Here is a 20,275-nt window from a genome sequence, read left to right as displayed (position 1 = left end):
TTCTGTGGTGGTCCAGTGGTTAAGAGTCTGCCTCCCAATGCAGGGGACTCAGGTTCAAACCCTGGTCGGGGAACCGGGATCCTACTGCTGTGGGTAAGTTGAGCCCACGGCAATTACAGAGCCCACCAGCCCTGGAGCTGGTGTGCCACAAGTGGAGGAAGCATGTGCACCACAACGAAAGGTCCTGCACACTGCAACTAAGACCCGATCCAATTAAAAAGAAAAAAAAAAAACCCGTGGAACCAAAAAAAAAAAGTTCATGCACTCACATCACTCAAGTCTTTGAAGAAGATAGAAGGCACGGCTCTAAGAGTACTTGAAAAAAAAAGAAAAATGATGAAAGATATGAACCTACAGATTCAAGAATATGAATGAAACCTCAGACAGACTATAAATACAAATCCACACTAAGATACATCATGGTCAACTTCTGAAAACTAAGAACAAAGAAAAAAAAAAAAGCCTTGAAAGTGAGGGGGAAACATCTTACTTGTAAGAGAAGAAGTTTGAATGTAAATCTGAATGACAGTAGATTTCTCATCAGAAACGTGAAGGCCTGAAGGAAGGGGCGCATCTCTTAAGTGCTGAGAGGAAAGAATTGTCAGGGCCAAATTCCATAACCAGGGAAAATACCAGGAATGAAAAGAAAGGGCTCAGTTCAGTTGCTCAATGAAAGGGTAAATGCAGGCATTAGCAGATGAGGGAAAACTAAGAACTTGCTGCTGGAAGAACTACCCTAAAAGAAGGGTAAAGTTAGCTCTCTAAAGGAAGGACATAGGAAGAAACCCTGGATACCAGGAAGAGAGAAAGAGAGATGGAAGGAGTCAAAACATGAGTTAAGTAGAATATATTTCAGTCTTTTTAATTATGTTTGGTTGTTGAAGCAAAGTTGCGTGATGTGGCTTTAAATGTCTGCAGAGGAAACATTTAAAACAATTACAAACTGGAGAAGGTAATGAGACACAAAGAGAGGAAAGGTGTCTATATTTCACAGAAACTGGTAAAATGATGAGACAGGTAGGCTGTGATGAGTCATGTATATGTAACACAATACTACAGAAACTGCTAACGCGATACTAACAGCTATGTTCAAAAATCGGCAGAGATAAATCAACATGGAGTTCTAAAAGTGCTCAGGCAACCCACAGGAAGGCGGGCAAAAGAAAACACAAATGGAAACCAGACAAAAGAAAAATAGGCCAAAAAATAAAAATGCAGGCGTAAGCCTTACTTTTACCAACAATTACATTAAATGCAAGTAATCTAAGTACACTAACAGAAATGGGCAGTGGATTAAAAACTATGATCCAATTATATGTCGTCTGTAAGAAACCTAGTCATGTACAATGATATAGGTATGTTAGCAGTTAAAGGATGGAGAAAGCTCTACCATGCCAACTTTAACTTAAAAAAAGGCTTCCCTAGTGGCTCAGTGGTAAGGAATCCGCCCTCCAACACAGCAGACACTGGTTTGATCCCCGGTCCAGGAAGATCCCACCTGGCGAGGAGCAACTTAAGCGTGTGCGCCACAACTGTTCAGCCTGTGCGCTAGAGACCAGGAGTCCTAACAACTGAGCCCACGTGCTGCAACTACTGAAGCCTTTGCATCCTAGAGCCTGTGCGCCGCAACAAGAGAAGCCACCTCAATGAGAAGCCTGGACACCTCAACCAGAGTAGCGCTCACTGACTGCAACGAGAGAAAGCCCACACAAAGCAATGAAGACCCAGCACAATCAAAAATAAATAAATGAAATTAAAAAAAGTAGGAGTGAACTACAGTAATATCAGAAGAAGAGAGAATAGGATATATTGCCTAGTGATACAAGGGTTACCCCTGTAGGTTAAATCACATACAGAACAACCTGTCAATCCCTCAAAGTCTTTGTCTCTACACCTATGTCTCAAAAATGTACCGTTGAAATGACTTTTCCCTCCAATGGTCTAAACAGGTCAAAGATTTTTTGGATGTGACTTGCTATGATTTCTTGCATAATTTATTGCATGAAAATACTGGCATTTTTTTTTCCCCTTTAGAGCTAATGAGAATGCCGGTATTTAAAAACTATATGTAAATAGTAACATGCAGAATTGTCGTTCAGTTGTTCAGTCGTGTCCGATTCTTTGTGACCCCATGGAATGCAGCACACTAGGCTTCCCTGTCCATCACCAACTCCCAGACCTTGCTCAAACTCGTCCATCGAGTCAGTGATGCCATCCAACCATCTCATCCTCTGTCGTTCCCTTCTCCTCCAACCTTCAATCCTTCCCAGCATCAGGGCCTTTTCCAGTGAGTTGGCTCTTTGCATCAGGCAGAACAATATCTTGCTATTTGAGAGATCCAGGTAGTGATCATGATGGGCCACGCCTCACTGGTGCGATGCTTTGCTAACCCATAGGCATGACTACTTCCTCCAGCAGGTGTCTGACTGGAAAACAGCAGAGCCCAGCCTCCCTCCTGTTGCTGGGGTGGCCCGTGGTGGCCACAGGACTCCCTCCGGGGCCTGACACTGAGCTCCGTATCAGAACCGACCCTGCGTTTCCATTCTCTGGAGCCCACAGAACATCGCTGGCCCTGGGGACCCGGGAGGAAGCACACACACCTCTGGGAGAGGCAGTTCCCCGTGCCCGGACTTGGGGTCTTAGCACAAATCATCTTCTCACACGTAGTCTTAACTCCAGGATTTTAGCAAACAGATGTGAAATGAAACCTTTTTAGTGTGCCAAGGAAAAAGTCACCATCACTGGGGGAATGATTCAAAAAAGAAGGAATCAAAGCAAGAGAGACGATACAAATGATCAGGAAAGATGACCGATGTCAGGGGCAGGCAGAAGCCACCACTGGGGTGTCTCTGCAGACACAGATTCTTGGGCTTGCTCCTAATTCAGGTGCTTGAACCTAAGTGTCTCAAGTCCTTGTGTGTGTGCTAAGTCATTACAGTCATGTCCGATTTTCTGTGACCCTATGGACTTTGTAGCCCGCCAGGCTCCTCTGTCCATGGGATTCTCCAGGCAAGAACACTGGAGTGGGTTGCCGTGCCCTCCTCCAGGGGATCTTCCTGAACCAGGAGATCAAACCTGTGTCTCTTGTCTCCAGCATCTGCAGCTGGTTTTACCACTGGTACCACCTGGGAAGCCCTTCAAGTTCTTAAATCGATCTGAATGTTAGTTTTGCTTTTCTGTGGCCAGTATGTGACAGCCTTTTCCTTTTTGGATTCTGTGTTCATTAAGAATCAGGTGCCTTAGTTACTCTAACCAGGACAGGCACAGCTTCTCCGTAAACAGTCAGCTGATGTTCTGGGTTACAGGCAGGTTTCTTCTGAGTCTGGGTTGTGAACCAGTCTGCAGGAGCCTCACCAGACTCCCTTTTCTGGATGTGGCCTACAGTGGGTTCCCAATCCATAATACTCTTCTCCCCACGTCCACTCCTGACTCGGCAGAGGCCTCCCCTTCAGGGTTTCCCTCATCCATCTCTTTGTGACTCAACAGTGACCAATTTAAATAAAAGGTCTAACACAAACATCAGGCAAATATGTTTAATTTTTTAAAATAACTGATGGCAAAATAAAATATTTACATCACATCATACTGTGTAAACATGTAAGGTCTCTGTACAAAGAAATATACATGCAAAATAATGTAAAAATTTAACTGAAATAATAAAAGAAACAATACACAAATTAAAGTTGTGAGGTTACGAATACACATCCAGTTTTGAATCCAATTTCTTTTAAAAAGTTTCTGTACAATTTTACAAGGAACAAACAAACAAAAATTCAACAAAAGAATAAATAAAAATACATTGGAAGCTGCAAAGCTTGAACTATGCCAGTTTATGGCTGAAGACCCAGGTGTCTGGCTGGCTTGGGAAGCGGGCTGGTCTTTTTTTTTAAAGTGTACTTCACACAACAAAGATAAAAAGACATCCAGAAAAATTCAAGCGTGCCCAGAAACCCAGCGTCTTTTGTTGAGGGCCTCCCACACTACAGTGCCACAGACATCAATGCCAGCCTCGAGGCGGCTGGTGCCTAATTGGCTTTTATTTCTTACCAAAATCTCAAAATCCAGCCAATTTTTGTACAGAAAGTTGAATGTCAAAAAGTCTAAAAAGTAGGAAATGTCCAGACTGATTTTGGGAAAAAAAATAATACTTTGGCATTCTGAATAATAGCATAATAAAATTTAAAACATTACCCTATTATCCAGTTTTATATTCAGAGTATGAAATCACTTTTTACAGTCCTCAAAACTGACAAATTTCACCAAGAGTTGTCTCCTTGAACCGATGGCACAGGGCTACGAACCCCACCCCCCACCCCGCCCCCGACACACGCACAAAACCATAAATCTCACTGTACGAATATGTGCTTTTTCTATATATTTATTACAGGTACAACAGAGGTCTTCATAAATAGTTGCATAAAATGTTAAAGCCACAACATTGCACATGATATGAAATAAAACCAAAAAAAAAAACAAAAAAACCCCAATGAGTGCATTTACAGTATTTTCATCTGACTGTATACTGCTCAACAATCTGATTGACGGCTTAGGGGTGGGACGCGGCGGGTGGGGAGGGGCAGCAGGGCAGGACCCAAGCTGACCTCCTCGTGGATGGGCAGACCCCTTGAACCCCCGCTAAAGGAAGCCCCGGGTGGTGGGTGGGAAGGCAGGGGTGGGGAGAAAGGACAGACCGAAGGCAGGACCAGTCTTATGTACAAGTAAGGCCTACATTTCATCAGAGCAAAACGATTCATTCTATTTTTATGCAAAAGTTTGAGGTTGAATGCACATTTCAGAAGCCCAGTCTGGCGTCCTGGCGAGAGGCACACAGACGGGGTAGCTGGAAAAGCTCAGAGCCAGGGGGACCCCCGAGCTGGATGAGGCTGCCGCTGGGGGTAGGGTTGCGGGGGGTCTTCCCCAGAGGTGTCCAGTATCTTGTTTTGTTCGTTAACACCAGTGGTTGAACATAGGCATTTGTTTCCTTGAATAAATCCTGGAAAATGTTTTCAATTTGCAAAATGCTATTCGTGTTCATTTAAAAAAGTTTTTTAATTTTTTTTTTTTTTGCAGAAACCTGAATAAAAGACTGTGACCCAGCAATGCTGTCTCCGCTCTCGCAGAGTGTTCCAGAAGGCCTCCACCCCCCCACACCCCACAGGGCTTGTGGCCCGAGTCCCAGGCAGCTGCAGGGCGCGGCTCGCTTGGGAACGCACGCGGTGTCACACGACGGGACAATCGGGCAGCGGACTGCCTACATCGTCGTTGGTTTGTTGTTTTCTCTTCCAAAAAAAAAACAAAAAAAACAAAGTCAGATTTAACGGCTGATTGGCAGGTGAAAGAGAATGAGAAAGGACTTCAAGACAGGTCAAACTCGAGGCAGAAGCCTGCTCTGTAAGAAGTTTTTCATGCTACGGATAGGCCGAACGTCGTTCTGGTGTTTGCGCCGCTCAATGAAGGAGGCCAGTCTGGACGTGTCGAGGACGCCCGCGCCTTTGCCGTGGCCGGGGCCCGCCTGCAGCCAGCGCTCCTGGAGGGCCGACGCGGCCGAGGGGCGCTTGGCGGGGTCCTCGTGCAGCAGGGAGCACACGAAGTCCTTGGCCCTCTGGCTCACTCCTTGGAAGTAGTCCTCTGGGAAGCTGAAGTCCAGGCGGCAAATGTTCAGGCAGGTCTCTTCCACGCTGTCGTCCAGGAAGGGAGACACGCCGCTGAGAAGCACGTAGGCCAGCACGCCCACGCTCCATGTGTCCGAGGTCAGGGAGACCGGGTTCCCCAGGATGATCTCGGGGGCCGCGAACTCAGGGTTCCCCAGCAACGGGTGGATGTGGTAGGTCGTGTTGAGCTGGACGGCATCTCCGAAGTCAGCCAGCTTGATGGTCGGCTTGGCTGAGCTCTGATCCACGAGGATGTTCTCGGGCTGGGAGACATGACAAGACAGCCGTCAGGGGACTCCCACCACCCCGCCCTCGGGCTGGGGCTCTCCAGGAATCTATGAGGCCAACTGTTCATGTGCGACACGGACTCATTGCTGTCTGGAACTTCCAAGGGCCGCCGCTGTACGAAGCCTGGGATTCACTCTCCTTCCTGGCATCGACGGCTACACTGCGCCTCCTTGCCTCCGTCACCCGCCCTGTTCCCGCCCCAGGAACTCTATGAACTATCTGCAGACCTGACATGTTAGTCTACTATGTTCCGGTTTGTTTACATTACTGAAAGGCCAACTCTAGAGCAGAGACTAGACATCCGTGTTTCCCATCTCCCACCCCCTGCGTCTCTCCTGGTTCCCGGGGGCTCCCGGCCTGGATCCACAGGACGGCCCGGGAGCGGGCGTCGTGTCCCACGTGGATGCGCTGAGGCCACCTGGCGTTCCCGTCCCCGGGGCCCCGCTCACCTTTAGGTCCAGGTGCGCTATCCTGCAGTTGTGAAGGTATCGCACGGCTTCCAGAACCTCCCCCAGGTACGCCCGGATCTTCCCCTCCGTGAGGTTCCCCCACCGCACCACGCAGTCCAGAAGCCGTCCCTGGTCGGCCCTGCAGAGGGAGGGGCGTGCGGCCGTGTTATGGGGTCGGTCGGTCACTTTAGAGCGACCGCCACGCACACCTCACCTCCGCACCCCGCTGACAATGTCCGAGCAGCGCCTGGGGACCACACCTCTACCCGGAGGCAGTGCAGGATCAGCAGGGCGATGCCTTTTAATGTCATCGTGGAGGAGAGTGGGGAGCAAGGCAGCGGGAACCCACAGAGGGAACAGGGAGGCTGAGATGGGTGCACCCAGGCGCCCCCGCCACCCTGCCCCAGCAGGCCTGACTCAGACCTGCTCCCTGGACGTGAGCACATGACCTGGGCGACTGCCTGGCATACAGTAAGCACTCTGCTGGGGAGGGAATAATGTGAGACCACCTCCCCCAGCCTCAGTCTTGCCAGCTGTAAAATGGGGGATGTGACGGCTAAATGAGAGAATACAAATAAAGTGGGCTTCACGCTGGACTCAGAGTCTGCCTACTGTGAAGTTACTTTGAACTTTAAAGAACTCTTATACAGAGTTGCCCTGTGCCAGGGACTAAATGCTTTCTACCATTTGCTTAATCCTCATGACAACTCTCTGGGAAGAGTGTTTTATTGTTCCCCTTTTATACAGATGAGGAAATGGAAGCATGGGAAAAGTATGCAACTTCCCCAAAGTCACACAGCTTGTAAAGGAGGCTGGAACTGCAAGGAGGTGGTCTGGTTCCGGCCTCTCTGAGCTCTGCCGTCTCTTTGCAACACAGAAATTTACAGGAAGATCAGCCAACTGTCTGGTAATGACAAGCGATCAAGGGAACTTTGGTAGGAAGTCGTTTGTTACGAAAACAAATCCTATTAACAGTATGATGAGGCCCGACCATTTAGTTTTCCGGTGGAAAGAAATGACAGCTGAATGCACTGCAAATTTAAACCGGAATTGGAGAGCTTGAAGGAGATTCTGACGTGGAGTCTAGGCCTCTTTGTCTTGCTAAAATTCCCTGGGGGTAGCTGAGCAGCAGCTCTTGGGCATCAAGCTTCTACAGCCAGAAGGCACGTTCCCAGGTCCTGAGGGCCCACAGGGGCCAAGTCTCCACCTGAGCCCCGTAACAGCCCTTCAGGCAGCGGAGACTCGCCAGGAGCCGAGGCTGAGACACGGGCCCAGGTCCGCTGACCCGCCCTCTGCCCAGGACGCAGTGCTGGGGGAGGCTGGGGAGGGCTGAGGGGCCAGCGATGGGGCTCTGAACAGGGTCCAGCGGGACCCCCGGGGTGGGGAGACTCCCGGAACAGCCCCTCTCCTGGGGGCTCGGCGGGGGAGTACTGAGGCTGGCCCTGGGCCCCGGGGCAGCGTGTCTGTGAGGAAACAAGACCAACAGAAAGTCAGGAGCAGGGCCTCGAGGGAGCCCTGCCAGCGAGGAGCAGGTCCCCGCCGGCCGACTCTGAGACTCGCTTTCTACAGCGACTCGGGAACTAGGAGACGGCGCAAGAGGTTTGCTTGGGCCAATGGAAGCGAAGTCACAAATCCGAGTGAGTGTAGGAAGTGACGCCCTCTTAAAAGCAGGAACAGGAGCTTAACTTAAGCTCAGTGATGAGATGTTTCTGAGAGACCAGAACGTTCTCAGCGGGCTCCCACGCTGGCTTTACTGACACTTTGGGCCAGAGATTCTGGGTCTCAGGCCATCCTATGCTGTCGCGGGATGTCGAGCAATGACTTTGCCGAATACCCCCGGGGGCAAAGCTGCTCTTGGCCGAGGACGCCTGCTCCCAGGTCCTAAGTTCCACACTCCTTATCTTTAAACAACTCATGAGTTTCCCGAGAAAGCACACAGGGCCCGGTGAGTGTCACAGGGACCCACCCCCTCCAGGGGGCGCTCTTCAGCGAGGCGCTCCTCACCCTCCCATCTAAGCAACCACTGAAGGGCCCGACAAGCTCTGCGAGGGACTGGACAGGCCCCAGGCCTGAGCTGCGGCCCAAGGCGGCAGACAGGAGCAGGGCTGAGTCAGCCACTCCAGGTGACCCCCAGCCTGGCAGACACACAGGATCAGGGCAGCCTTAGGTCACGAGTAGGGGTGTCGTCTGCAGAGGTCTGGCCTTGCCCGTGGCATTGCCAGGTTGGCTGAGACCCCACGGGAGCCTGGGTCAGGGTAGGGGTATCTGGATGCTAGGTGTGCGCCTCCTTAACAGGCAGCTCATACAGAGACTGTATATTCCCCTCTGGTATCGCTGGAAAGCTCTAAAACTGTGGTCTCTGATAGGAGACATGTTTTCAGAAGTTCTGTGAATTCTAAAATCCCAGTTCCTATCCTTCTTAGACAATAAACAGCAAGACCACTTGGTGGTGGAGCTAGGGGCTAGGAGGAGGGAAAGTGGGGGGGCCGGGGGGAGGGGAGGCTGGGGGCCAGGGGGAGGGGAGAGGAGGGGTGCTGGGAGCCTGGAGGAGGGGGGCTGGGGGGGGCTAGGAGGAGGGAAGGTGGGGGGGCCAGGGGGAAGGGGGCTAGGGGCCTGGAGGGGGGGGGCTGGGGGCCAGGAGGAGGGGAGACTGGGGGCCAGGGGGAGGGGGGCTGGGGGCCAGGGGGAGGCGGGGCAGAGCGTGTACGCACATCTCCAGGACCAGCACGTAGCTGGTGGGGGTCTCGAAGGTGTCCAGGAGGCCCACCAGCAGCGGGTGCTGGAGGTTCTGCAGGATCCCAAGCTCGTGGGTGACCTGGTCGCGCTTCATCAGCTTCTTGTTCACAAACTTAGTGGCCACGGCTCGTTTGGTGCCTTTCTGATCACATTTCTTCACGACGGAGAATCTGCCCCTGGAAAGCAGGTGGGGAAGACCACTCTCAGAGTGCGCCGAGCGCCGACCGGGTCACGGAGGAAAGACCCCATTAACCCAGGTGGACCGGACGTGTGCGGCCTCCTGAGCCGCGGCCCTGCTCTCCCCGCCACAGCAGAGGGGCTGCGGCCGTATGACGGCCCAAAGGGAGCTGCCCGCGCCTGCGACTGTGTCTCCCCCTCCTGGGACAGACGGAGGCGGCCGTGTGACTTCTCCACTCTGACCTCTGTCAGCAGAGACCTCAGGACGGCCCAGGCAGCTCCCACCTCCGCTCTCATGGAGACTGCTCCGCACCGTGTGAAGACGCGTGGCACGGCCGACCCAGCGGCTCCTGCCACCCCACGCCCCCGCTTCGGACAGCAGCGTCTCCTGCCTCACCAAGTCTGTCCTCCCGTTGCAGGAGGTGCGTGTGGGGCTGGTAACGCACTCGTCTCTAGTCTGTGGTCTCTGGGGCCGCACCCAGTGAGCCGCCCCGGGGAAGCCCCAGCTGCACCCTGGCTGGATCCAGGTAACAGGGCCTTGGGCCCTCAAGTCTGAGCCTGCTGCCCTCATGGGATGAGATTCGGGGCTGGGAATGTGAGGGACAGATATAACTCTATGGCCGGGGGCAGTCTGGGGAGGGTGGGCCGCGGACACGCTATTTGGGGCTCCTCTTCCCACAGGCCAGGCCATGCCAAGCTTAGTGGCTTCAGTTGTGTCTGACCCATGGACTGCAGCCCGCTAGGCTCCTCTGTCCATGGGATTCTCCAGGCAAGAATACTGGAGCAGGCTGCCATTTTTTTCTCCAGGGGATCTTCCCGACCCAGGGATCAAACGCACATCTCTCACGTCTCCTGCATCGGCAGGCTGGTTCTCTACCATTCTGTGCCATCGGGACGCCCCCTCCCACAGACAGGTGGAGTCTATTCTCCCTTGAATCTGGGCTGGCAGGTGGCTAGCTCCGTCCACAGACTATGGAGAAAGTGCTGCTGTTGGGCCCCAAGAGGCTGCGGCTCCTGCTCCTGCGCTCCTGGGATGCTCTGCCATCATACCAGGAAGCCTGGGGTGGATGTCTACGTGCAGAGCGGCCGCAGACACACGGGGGGCCGGCTGACCAAGCCCAGGAGGGACCAAGGGAGTAACTGCCTTGTCCGGGGCACGTGGCACGAAGTGATAACATCGCTGCTCCGGACAGCAGGGCTAAGCCTCGTGTGGCGGGAGAGGACTGACGGGCATGACAGATAACTGACCGACACATCAGGCTGATCCACCCAGGTGGCGCATGGATCCCTGGAGCTGGCCACTCCAGGGACACACCCAGCAAAGGCCACTGGAGTGTACCCCTGGCCGCTGCAGGGCTTCCCGGGAAGCTTTTAAACAGGGACAAGCTGGGCGGTCATGCTTCCGACCCCCTTCCTGCCACATGACGTCCTGCTAGCCTGAGCCCTGGCTGCCATCTGCAGACAAACACCCCTCTTTGGGTCGAAGCCCCCTATTGGTTTGCGCTATAAATCTCTAGGCACCGCCGAGACCTGAAGGGCAGCTTCAGCCTCCCTCAACGGGATTCCACAAACTACATCCCACCAGAAAGGGTCTGCGACTCTCCCTCGGATCCCCCTGAGGATGGGGCGTAGTCAGAGCTGCCCTGGACACAGAGCCGGAGCGACTCCATCACGTCACTGGACGGCTCACGGTACGCAGGCTTAACTCTCGCTGGGCGCCTGCACTGGACCTGTTCTCTTCCTCAGTGCTTAATATCGAAAGGCAGCTACAGTTACACTCCAGATGCAAAACGCCTAACTTCCAGCAGCTGGCAGAATGTGCCAACTTCCTCCGTGTGCTCCTACTGTCTCTCGCTTCGCTGGCTTGGGAGGGGCCCCGGGTGTGCCGCTGTACCTGCCGAGCTCGGCCACCTCGCTGTAGAAGCAGTCGAAGTTGTCCTTCCAGGTCACCACGATGCCATCACTCCCTGGACCTGCAAGAGAGGAGCATCCCTGAGTCTGCTGAGCGGGACACCTCTCAGGCGAAGACTGAAGCCCTGTGTTCACTGCGGCAGCCAGAGGGGCTGCTAAGGGTCTGAACGGAGGCTCGAGGGAATGGAGACGGGCCAGAAGGATAAGGTCCACACTGCGTGTGTGCTGGGACTCAGTTTGAGACAGAGACGGATTTAGTGATGGAAATAAACACATGCTTGCTTTTCCATTATCTTTCCACTCGAATTTCCGAAAGCCTAATGAATAGTCTTCTGTCTTTCCAAACTCCCTTGCTTCACTAGTGACTTACTAAAAAAAAAAAAAAATCACCTGTATAATCTCTGTGACACCTCTTAAAAATCAGAACACTGGTTCTTCTCTGTGGTCAAATTCAAGGTTTTTTTCCCTTTCTTATGCTGTGAACCCAAGAGGACAACCCCTCCTTTCTCTGACTTGAGGTTAAAATACATGGGATTAAGATACAGGGGATAAAAGTTCTAAGACGATTCTATGTACCATCTACACATAGAGCACTCCTGGAGTCAATTCACCTTGGAGCTGTTCTATTTATTCTTAGTTTTTTAAAAATTTATTTAATTCTTTAATTTTCACTCCTGGAAGCGGCTTCCTATAGCTGGTGTGGCTGGAGGACCCCAGAGAAACCTCAGCGGCCCTGCATCACACAGCGGCCTCCTGTGAGACAGGAGCTGGGAATCGGGTGGCATGAGGTTGATCACTAAGCATCTACATACATCAAATGCAACAAAAATTCTAAAAGGCCTAAGATACAGGTTCTGCCTCCAGCAGTTCAGAGTTGAGCAGAGGAGCGAGATCAGGCCTTTCTGGGAGTGTGTTAGTCCCATGAGGGTCGCCTTGCGCTCAAGGGGTGGGAGGACCCACCCTCCAGCAGGACTGCAGGGTCTAGGAGGCACACAGAGCCTGCACGGGACTCACCCACACTCCCCTCTTTCCTTTCTCTTCCTTCTACATGAGACCAACTCAGAAGAGGTCCTCTTAGCATCAAAGCACCAACTGAATTCTCAGAGAGGGACGAAGTTGGAGACGAGAGTGTGTTTTGAGTTCTAAGTGAACAGAACGTCTTGCTTCCACCTGGCGGCTGGCATCAGAGGCTCAGGAGCTCAGCAGCCTGAGCAGCCTCAGCAGCCCGTGGGCAGAAGCCCTTGCTGGGCAGCACCCCTGCCCCCGGTCACCCTCCCAGGCGTCCCAGAGGCTGGCTGGCTCCTCGTAGCCCCCAGGTGACGCGTCGGCTGTGTGGGGGAGCTCGGGGTACAGCTCACCGAGAACCCTCAGGCTGGCCGAAGACGAGGCTGACCCCATGTCGTTCACCGCGATGCACGTGTAGATGCCGTCGTCCTCAGTGGTCACACCCACGATCTTCAGCGCGGCCTCTCCCAAGTCGCTGCAGCAGGGGAGGGCCCAGGGCGTTCACAAAGGCTCGCCCCCACCCCCACGCCAGCCCCCCGACCTCTCTCCTGCGGTGTCACAGGAAACGAGGTGCTTCAGTGCTGATAGGCAATTTCAAGTGGGATTCCAACCCCAGTTGTCCACCCAGGGGACAACACATCCCCTCAGGGGAGGCGTCCCAGGGCCGAGGTGACCCAGAGAATCAACCGTGGGGGTTCTGGTGGAACGAGGTCATGCTCACTGCAGAGACCCGGACCCCTGGGGGGCCTCCCTCACCTGTAGGAGATGCTGCAGTGACCGTCGTTGTTCAAGGTGTTGTGTTCAGGGCCCTTCCAGGTGATGGAGGCCTTGGGGCGGCCGCAAACCCGACATCGAAGAACAACGGTCTCGCCTGCCTCACACGTGACCTCACTCAAGGGGATGACGAATTCTGGGGGAACTGCATGAGAAAGGAGTCAGTGAGGCCAGTCGTTCGGCCCCTGCCCGGCGCCCACCAGCCTCCCCCAACAAATGAAACGAGATGCTGCCCAGGCCCAGAGCTCCACAGAAAACCTGGGCCCCCAAATGCTCCCCAGACCTATGCTCTGAAAGACCAGAAGACAAAGAACAGGACTCACCGTCATATATGTAGTTGGGATTGAGAAGCTGAAATAGAAAAACCACACGGTGATTAACCAGATACATGAGCTATTTTGAGATACGTTGCTTTCATTCCAGGGTTACAGTTATATTTGAAAGATAAGAGGAAACGTGATATGGCTTGCCTGGGTATCAATTGAAATCGACCACACTCCCACTGCCTTTGAATGCACTGGGAAGCTTCGTGTCACCCAAATGTAGTTTTTTCTTCTACTCACAAACACAAAAATCTCAGAGATGCCCCCTCTTCCCATCTTGTGGGCTGAGTTTAGTGGGTCTCTGGACCCCCTCCTTCTGCAGAATGGCCAGAGCTCTGAGCCAGGGGCTTTGAATTCCTCTCAGGAGATACGGCCTTGTTTTCCAGGCAAAACCCACACAGGTTTAAGGCAATCTGATTCCAGGAGTCATGTGGGCTGGAGCACCCGCCAAGGGAATTCACTGTAGCCAGTGAGCACCGGACTGGGCCACGGCTGCCCTGAGCTCTGTCTGCTTCTGAGGATCCAGAATCTGTCTCCCTGGTGCCTCATGCGGTAAAGAATCTGCCTGCAACGCGGGAGCCTGGGTTCCATCTCTGGGCTGGGAAGACTTCCCTGGAGGAGGAAGCGGCAACCCACTCCAGTATTTCCCGCTGGAGAATCCCATGGACAGAGGAGCCTGGCGGGCTCCAGGGCACGTGGTCGCAGAGTCAGACGTGACTCAGGGACTCACACTCCACTGGCAGCAGAGCAGCGTTCCCGGAGCCACGCCTACGCCCACCAAGGCGCACACCCATGTACCGGGCTCCTCGGAACACCTAAGCGTACCTGCGCCTCTCTGTCCCCATGAGCCCCCTCCAAAGCCCCTTGGGTCTGCTCGCAGGGTGGAGGGAGGTGGGTCGCTGCTGGGCAAGGCAGGGCACAGGTCCGTGACCCTTCCTGGGCCGGGGCCAGCCCCACCACTTCCCAAGGTGCACAGGCTCCTGACGACGCCGTGCTCACCTTCACAGATACCTTGTTGCTCAGTCCTTCCCGAGACTTCCGGTAACCGTTCTCTAACTTGCCTTCCCGTTTGCCGTCTTTATCTTTTTTCTCAGATTTTTTCCTTAGGCGGAGTGCTGTGTGCCAAGATGTTGACTTCCTAGGAGGACAACGACATGTCGTTAGTATCACGCCTTCCTGGCGTTCAGCAAATGACTCCTGGAAGCATCAGAGAAGCTTGCTGAGAAGCGTCTTATGTGGACACAGGATGACTGAGATTCCTTTAGCAGCAGTGATCTCTGCTAAGGAAAACTTTTCTGCGATTTCCACAGATTAAGATCAACAGTTTTCTAAACCAAATTTTAAGTATTAAACTATAAAGATGTCTGTGATGGTTAATTTTATGCATCAACTTGACTGGACCTAAATATTTGGTCAAACATTAATCTGGGTGTTTCTGGATGAGATTAAAATTGTAATTGGTTGACTGACGTCATCTGCCCTCTGTGGTGTGATGGGCCTCGCATCTACTCAGCTGAAGGCCTGAGTCGGACGAAAAAAGCCCGCCTCCCTGAGCAAGAAGGAATTCTCCAGCATTCTGCCTGCAACACTGGTTTTCTGCTGGCCCCAGTGCAGATCTGAACTCACCAGTATCCGTAAGTTCATTTCCTTATGTTCGTAATAACCATTCCCCAACCACGCACACCCCTACTATAACTATTTCTCTGGAGAACCCCAAAACACGGCCTGGGAATATTCTTGGGAAAACCAAGTATAAAATAGGATTCTTCAACAGTGTAAGAGAACAAAATATTCCCGTGCATCAAGGAGAAACAGGGCAAGGGACTGTCGTGGGAGATGAGCTCTTTGCAGGCTGAACTCAAGCCTGATGTCTCATTGGGTGTGGGCGCTGAGCCTAGAGGTTTGGATGCAGAGCTGGAATGCCAGCCAGGCTGGGCTGCAAACCCAGCTGGTGGAAGGTGACCACCAGCGATGCGAGTCTGGTCTTTTGGGCTGAAGTCTTTGGAGGCTTACAAATTGCAGTTCTGTAAAGCTTCCACTCCCAGAAACTACGTGGCTGGCCTCTCCTGTCGTCAGAGAGACTCAGGGAAGGGCAGAGTCGGAAACCGGCACCTGAATTCAGGCTTCTTTACAATAACGTTTAATGCAGCAAATTTGGTTTCAAGTTTCCTGACTGAAGTAACCGAGCACATGTAAGGCTTGATGATAACAGCATCCTGTGATCTTTAGTTGCAGCTACAGGACGAGGTTCTTCACTGATGCACCCCCAGCACACCCAGCATGTGTTAGGGGGCTGTGGAAAGTCCTCACCCCCCACCCAAGACCTCTGGGAACTAAAATACCACTGTGCTCTATCTAGCGGCTTAAAAAAGCCATGTGTGTGTGTGAAAGCAGGTTACTAAAAGAAACCATCAGAATAAGGATATCAAACCAGTCCACCCTAAAGGAAATCGACCCTGAATATTCACTGGAAGGACTGATGCTGAAGCTGAAGCAATACTCTGGCCACCTAATGCGAAGAGTCGACTCACTGGAAAAGACCCTGATGCTGGGAAAGATTGAGGGCAGGAGGAGAAGGGGATGACAGAGGATGAGATGGTTGCATGGCATCAATGACTTGATGGACATGAGTTTGAGCAAGCTCCGGGAGATGGTGATGGACAGGGAAGCCTGGCGCGCTGCAGTCCGTGGGGTCGCAGAGTTGGACACGACTGAGTGACCAAACACCACCATCGCCACCACCACCACCAGCGTTAAGTCTGAGAGATGCACGCCACCCCAACCGTCACCATGTGGCTCCACACGGCGCTTAGACCTGAACGTGCTCCGCAGAGCGCAGCGCACCTTTCTCTCAACGGGCTTCACCCTCCCAGGGCCCCGAGGCCTCTTTCGCGCTCGGCCCGCCCCTCGCCCCCACTCACTTGAGAGTCCCGTCAGGGTTCTCCATGATGACGGCGCTGGTGTGCCCCAGGACGAAGCCCGGAATCCAGCCCTCGGCCGCGGGGCACTGGTCAGTGGCGGCTCGGAACACCAGAAACATGTTCTGCTGGTTGCTGGCCAGAATTTGAACGACCTCTCCTTGATAGACGTTTATCTCATCCTCCTTCACGGCCGAGTAGTCGTGTGTCACCAACATGGTGGAGATGCTGCTGCTGCTGCTGCTTTCACTCTGGAGGGGGGGAGACGGACAGAAAGGCAGAGCGGAGCTGAAAGGGGGTCTGCGGACGCCCGCGGGCTCGGCCGCGTGCTGACACCCAAGTGACTGACAACCAAGACTTCTCTAGAAGCAATTTAAGGATAATCTAAAACGACAAGAAGGCCACAGCGATGGCGAAACACTGTCCTCTTGGAAGCTTGATCATTTCAGGTCCATCTTCCTTACACCATCAAGGGGTCAGCTCATCCTCCTGTTAACGCCATGAGGGGTTCTGTCTATGTCACCGTGACCATCATGCTCGTTTTAAAAAGCATTAAATTAAGAAGCTGCAAGGAGTAAGCTCTTCAGTTCACTGGCAAAGCAGGTCATGGCAAGGCCTCCAAAACTCCCAGATGAAATGTTCTTTGAGAACGTGTTCCAGAATTGTGCCAAGCTTTTTGCGTCCTTAGTCATTTCCACCTTTTTCCTTCCTAAAAGAAGAACGTGGGATACCTGAAGAGTAAGCCAACCACTGCTGTGCTCTCACGGAGAGTTACTCTGCCTTCTTTATGCTTCCCATGGTGGGTGGCCCTATGAGCTCACATGATTCCCGGTTCCTGAAGACGTGCCGCTGTCCTGGGTACGTTCAGCATCGCGGAGCAGCAGTGGACACCGCTGGCCCCGTAGCTCAGGTTTCAGGGACATCCCTGGCGTGCAAAGTCTATCTTCCCCATATCTTGGCATCCCATTGGGACCCAAACTCTTCGGGGCACTACTGTGCCTTTAGTATCCATCACACTGACTGACATGTAGCAGGCACCCAATAAAGGTTCAGTAACTCAGTCAATAAGGTGAGACTGCAAAAGTTAAACAAAGATCATTTCTCAAGGCCGCCTGCTCAGGCGTACAAGCGGAAGTGGTGTTTGCTGCAGACTAGCAGAAACACAAAAGGTATTTGTCCCTAGCTGTCATTTACCAGGTGACCCCTGTTCCACGGGAGGAGGAGGAAGCTGAGATCTCCAGAGCCTCGTCCAATGCCTTCTATCAACAGCTGGGACGTGGAGAAGGTGTCAGGAGCTGCACTAGTGTGTTCTCAGAGGCTCCCACCAAGGATGCTGTCTGGATGGTCATGGCTTCTTAGGACTCCGATGATGCTTCCCATCGCTGGACTCTTGGATGCCTGGGGCAGGTCCTGGGTCGGTGTAGACATGACGCTCAGAAACCTTGCCACATGCCTGTCAGCTCTGTGTTACTGAGCTGCTGACACATTGGAGCAGACAGCTGACCACTGTCAAGGAGCCTGTGTGCTGGGAACTCCGGGGACCAGGGCTCTGGGCCCGCAGTGGATGGTGAACTCAAACACAACGGGGTGGCCAGGGGCTCGGTTCCGTCACAGCTGAGGAGTCCAGTACCCGTTCCCGTTCCTCCGGGATGCCCATGCTGTCCACGTTGGGCTTTGGCCTCTGCACACTCCTTTATGCATATCCCGTCAGCATGACTTACATAGCAGCACCCCACAGTTTTGAGACTACAAAGCCACATTTGCCAGAAAATGTGAACAAAAACCAACTTCCGTGGCATAGCCACGTTTGGTCATGTAGGTACCAGCCTTTGTCTCATAATTTGAGCATTCTACCACAATCATAATAGCTCTTAGTAGTTTCTGAAAACCTCCTATGCACCAGCCTAAGTATTAGGCATTTAAAAATCTATCTCAGCTGATGCTGTCAGGCACCATCCTCGCCCTCTGAAGAGTGAAGGTTAGAAATTTACGGGGGCCACCCGGTCACCGGGAGGAAGGCAGGGCTTGTCCTTTCATTGCTGCCTGGGAGGAGGGGGTGGGCGCAGGGAGGTCATGCATCTGTGTCTGGGCATGGGCACAGTCACTGTCTGGGTTGACACATCCCCCACTTGGGCTCTCATCAGAATTTTCCAGAAGGTGCGCATTAAAGGAGGAAGAGGGACCTAGGCCGGGGGTTAGGCACAGCTGCTGGGCTGTGACCACAGACAGTGTCACAGAAGCAGAGGAGGAGGGAGGAGGCTGCTGCTGACCTGCCAGGGGGCTGGGACCTCCGGAGTGGGTGGGCGAGGACTGGGCAGAGGCGCTTCTTAATTCGGATGCTTAATAAGAGCCCTCGAGGAGACTTTTGAATGCCTCTGCTAAGCCTCTAGTGGTCTTCTCACGCCTCCAGGGCATTTCTGTAAGGCCCTTGGTCTCACTTAAAACACTGGCAATTTCCCTTTCCAGCTAACTGAGCATGTTAGAAACAGCGAGAGGCAGAAACAGGAGGCAACTTTTGCAACCTAAACTCTGCCAGCACGTGTGCTGGGCTGAGATCGAGCATCCTGGGGGGACTGGGGGTGGGGGTACTAACCGTGGGCGCTTACAGACACACAGACCCCAGCCCGGGCTCCTGCACTGGGGCGGGGGAGGCCGTTCCTTCTGAAACACAGCCCTCCTCAGGTGCTTAGGGGGGAAAGCGTCCAGGTTAGGATGGGCTCAAGGGCTGCTCCCTAGCTGATTCCCAGGGGTCTCAGCGGCGAGGCCGTGCCCGCACCCTGAGCTTTCATCTAGGTGCCGCATCACTGGGCCTCTGCATCTTTGCCTCCAGCTGACGTTGGGTTCAGACGCCCACCAGGATATGGAGCATTTCAGAACTAACAGGCGATGGGGGGCCAGGCCACTCTGCAGGACATGGTCAGGGACCACGACCAGGACAGTGGTGATGGCCACAGCAGAGGATGCCTGCCCTGACCACTTCTTTCTGAGAGTGAGGCTGAAAGGCTAATAAACGTACCAAGAACCATTTCTCGATTTCTTCCTCAATTACACAGAAAGATTGAGGTGAACAAAATACACGAGGAATAACAGGAGGAGAGAACAAGGCCAGGTCAACCCAAACAAGGCATTAATGAAAAGTCCAGAGGAAAGAGAGAAACATGCAAAATCCAGATTGCGTTCTTTTTTTTGGATAAAGAGAGACAACAAACCCTTTCAGGGAAATGTATTTAAAAATTTATAAAAGGATCAAACATACACTCATGAGAACAGTTCTATTCCCTCACCGCATGCTTTTAGGGAGGTGTTATGAATCGGATTCATCAGCCCGTGTAGGAAACAGTTGAGGAGGACAGTGAGGAAGCCAGAGGATGGGAGGGGGAAGACCCACCACCGCAACCCCGGGGCTGAGAACGAGGACAGGAACCGGCGAGGCCCCGCAGCGCCCCCTGCTGGGCAGAGCCTGGCGCCCTCATCCAGCCTGCCTGCGCCTCCGCTCCCAGCCGCCGGCCAGAGCCCAGCATCCAGAGGCCCTTAAAGCAGTCTCTCTTCCCGAGAATCGTGTGCAGCTGTTTTTGTTTTGGGGGGTGTGTGGCGGGGAAGGGCAAATATTTCCACCGGAGAGATTCCTTCCCCTCTTTGTGCCAGCTGCGTATGCTTTGAGCTGCTCTTGGACATTTCTTGAGTGTTTTTTGTTTGTTTTGTTTTGTTTTTTTCCAGCAGATGAGTAAAAAACGCTGCAAAGATTAATTTAAGGCATAAAAGGGCACAACCAAGCGATGAGCAGAAAGCTTAAAGACTATATACAGGTTTCAGTTTACGCAGGAGGTAGACGGCAGGACACGGACCCCTCTTTAAAAAAAACAAACAGTGCGAGGAAAGCAGGGGCGGCGAGAGAGAGAGGAAGTTCCAAGATACTCGGCTGGCCGGAAGATGTGAAAAGCCCAGAGATGCGGCATTCATTCGGAAGGTTAATGGTCTGCGTTCCCGGTTGTTAGCGGACACAAAGCAAGGAGCGAGTTAGTAGAGACCCGGGGCGCGCCGTC

The 20,275-nt window shown here is 53.1% G+C and overlaps 1 protein-coding gene across 7 annotated transcripts in view; it reads right to left on the bottom strand.

Moving 5' to 3' along the window:
* Positions 1-3,519: 3,519 nt before the first annotated feature.
* The window catches only part of TRIO (trio Rho guanine nucleotide exchange factor), a 349,762-nt gene continuing 333,006 nt past the window's right edge, over positions 3,520-20,275 (bottom strand). For 5 of the 7 annotated variants that reach the window (XM_065905271.1, XM_065905272.1, XM_065905276.1 and 2 more), the window contains exons 49-57: positions 16,236-16,483; positions 14,314-14,452; positions 13,315-13,342; positions 12,974-13,136; positions 12,571-12,692; positions 11,196-11,274; positions 9,100-9,300; positions 6,389-6,527; positions 3,520-5,914 (exon numbers count right to left, since the gene is read on the bottom strand). In XM_065905271.1, the coding sequence (XP_065761343.1) occupies positions 5,366-5,914; positions 6,389-6,527; positions 9,100-9,300; positions 11,196-11,274; positions 12,571-12,692; positions 12,974-13,136; positions 13,315-13,342; positions 14,314-14,452; positions 16,236-16,483 (1,668 nt within the window). In that variant the 3' untranslated portion in view covers positions 3,520-5,365. Of the gene's footprint in view, positions 5,915-6,388; positions 6,528-9,099; positions 9,301-11,195; positions 11,275-12,570; positions 12,693-12,973; positions 13,137-13,314; positions 13,343-14,313; positions 14,453-16,235; positions 16,484-19,443; positions 19,967-20,275 lie in introns of those variants that run through there. The other 2 variants (XM_065905278.1, XM_065905277.1) reach the window with 2 other exon arrangements.

The sequence above is a fragment of the Muntiacus reevesi genome, chromosome 14 (genome assembly GCF_963930625.1).
Source record: "Muntiacus reevesi chromosome 14, mMunRee1.1, whole genome shotgun sequence".
In the NCBI taxonomy this organism is placed as follows: Eukaryota; Metazoa; Chordata; class Mammalia; order Artiodactyla; family Cervidae; genus Muntiacus; species Muntiacus reevesi.
Note: the sequence above shows the minus strand (reverse complement) of the source record. Positions and strands in the feature narration are given on the sequence as shown.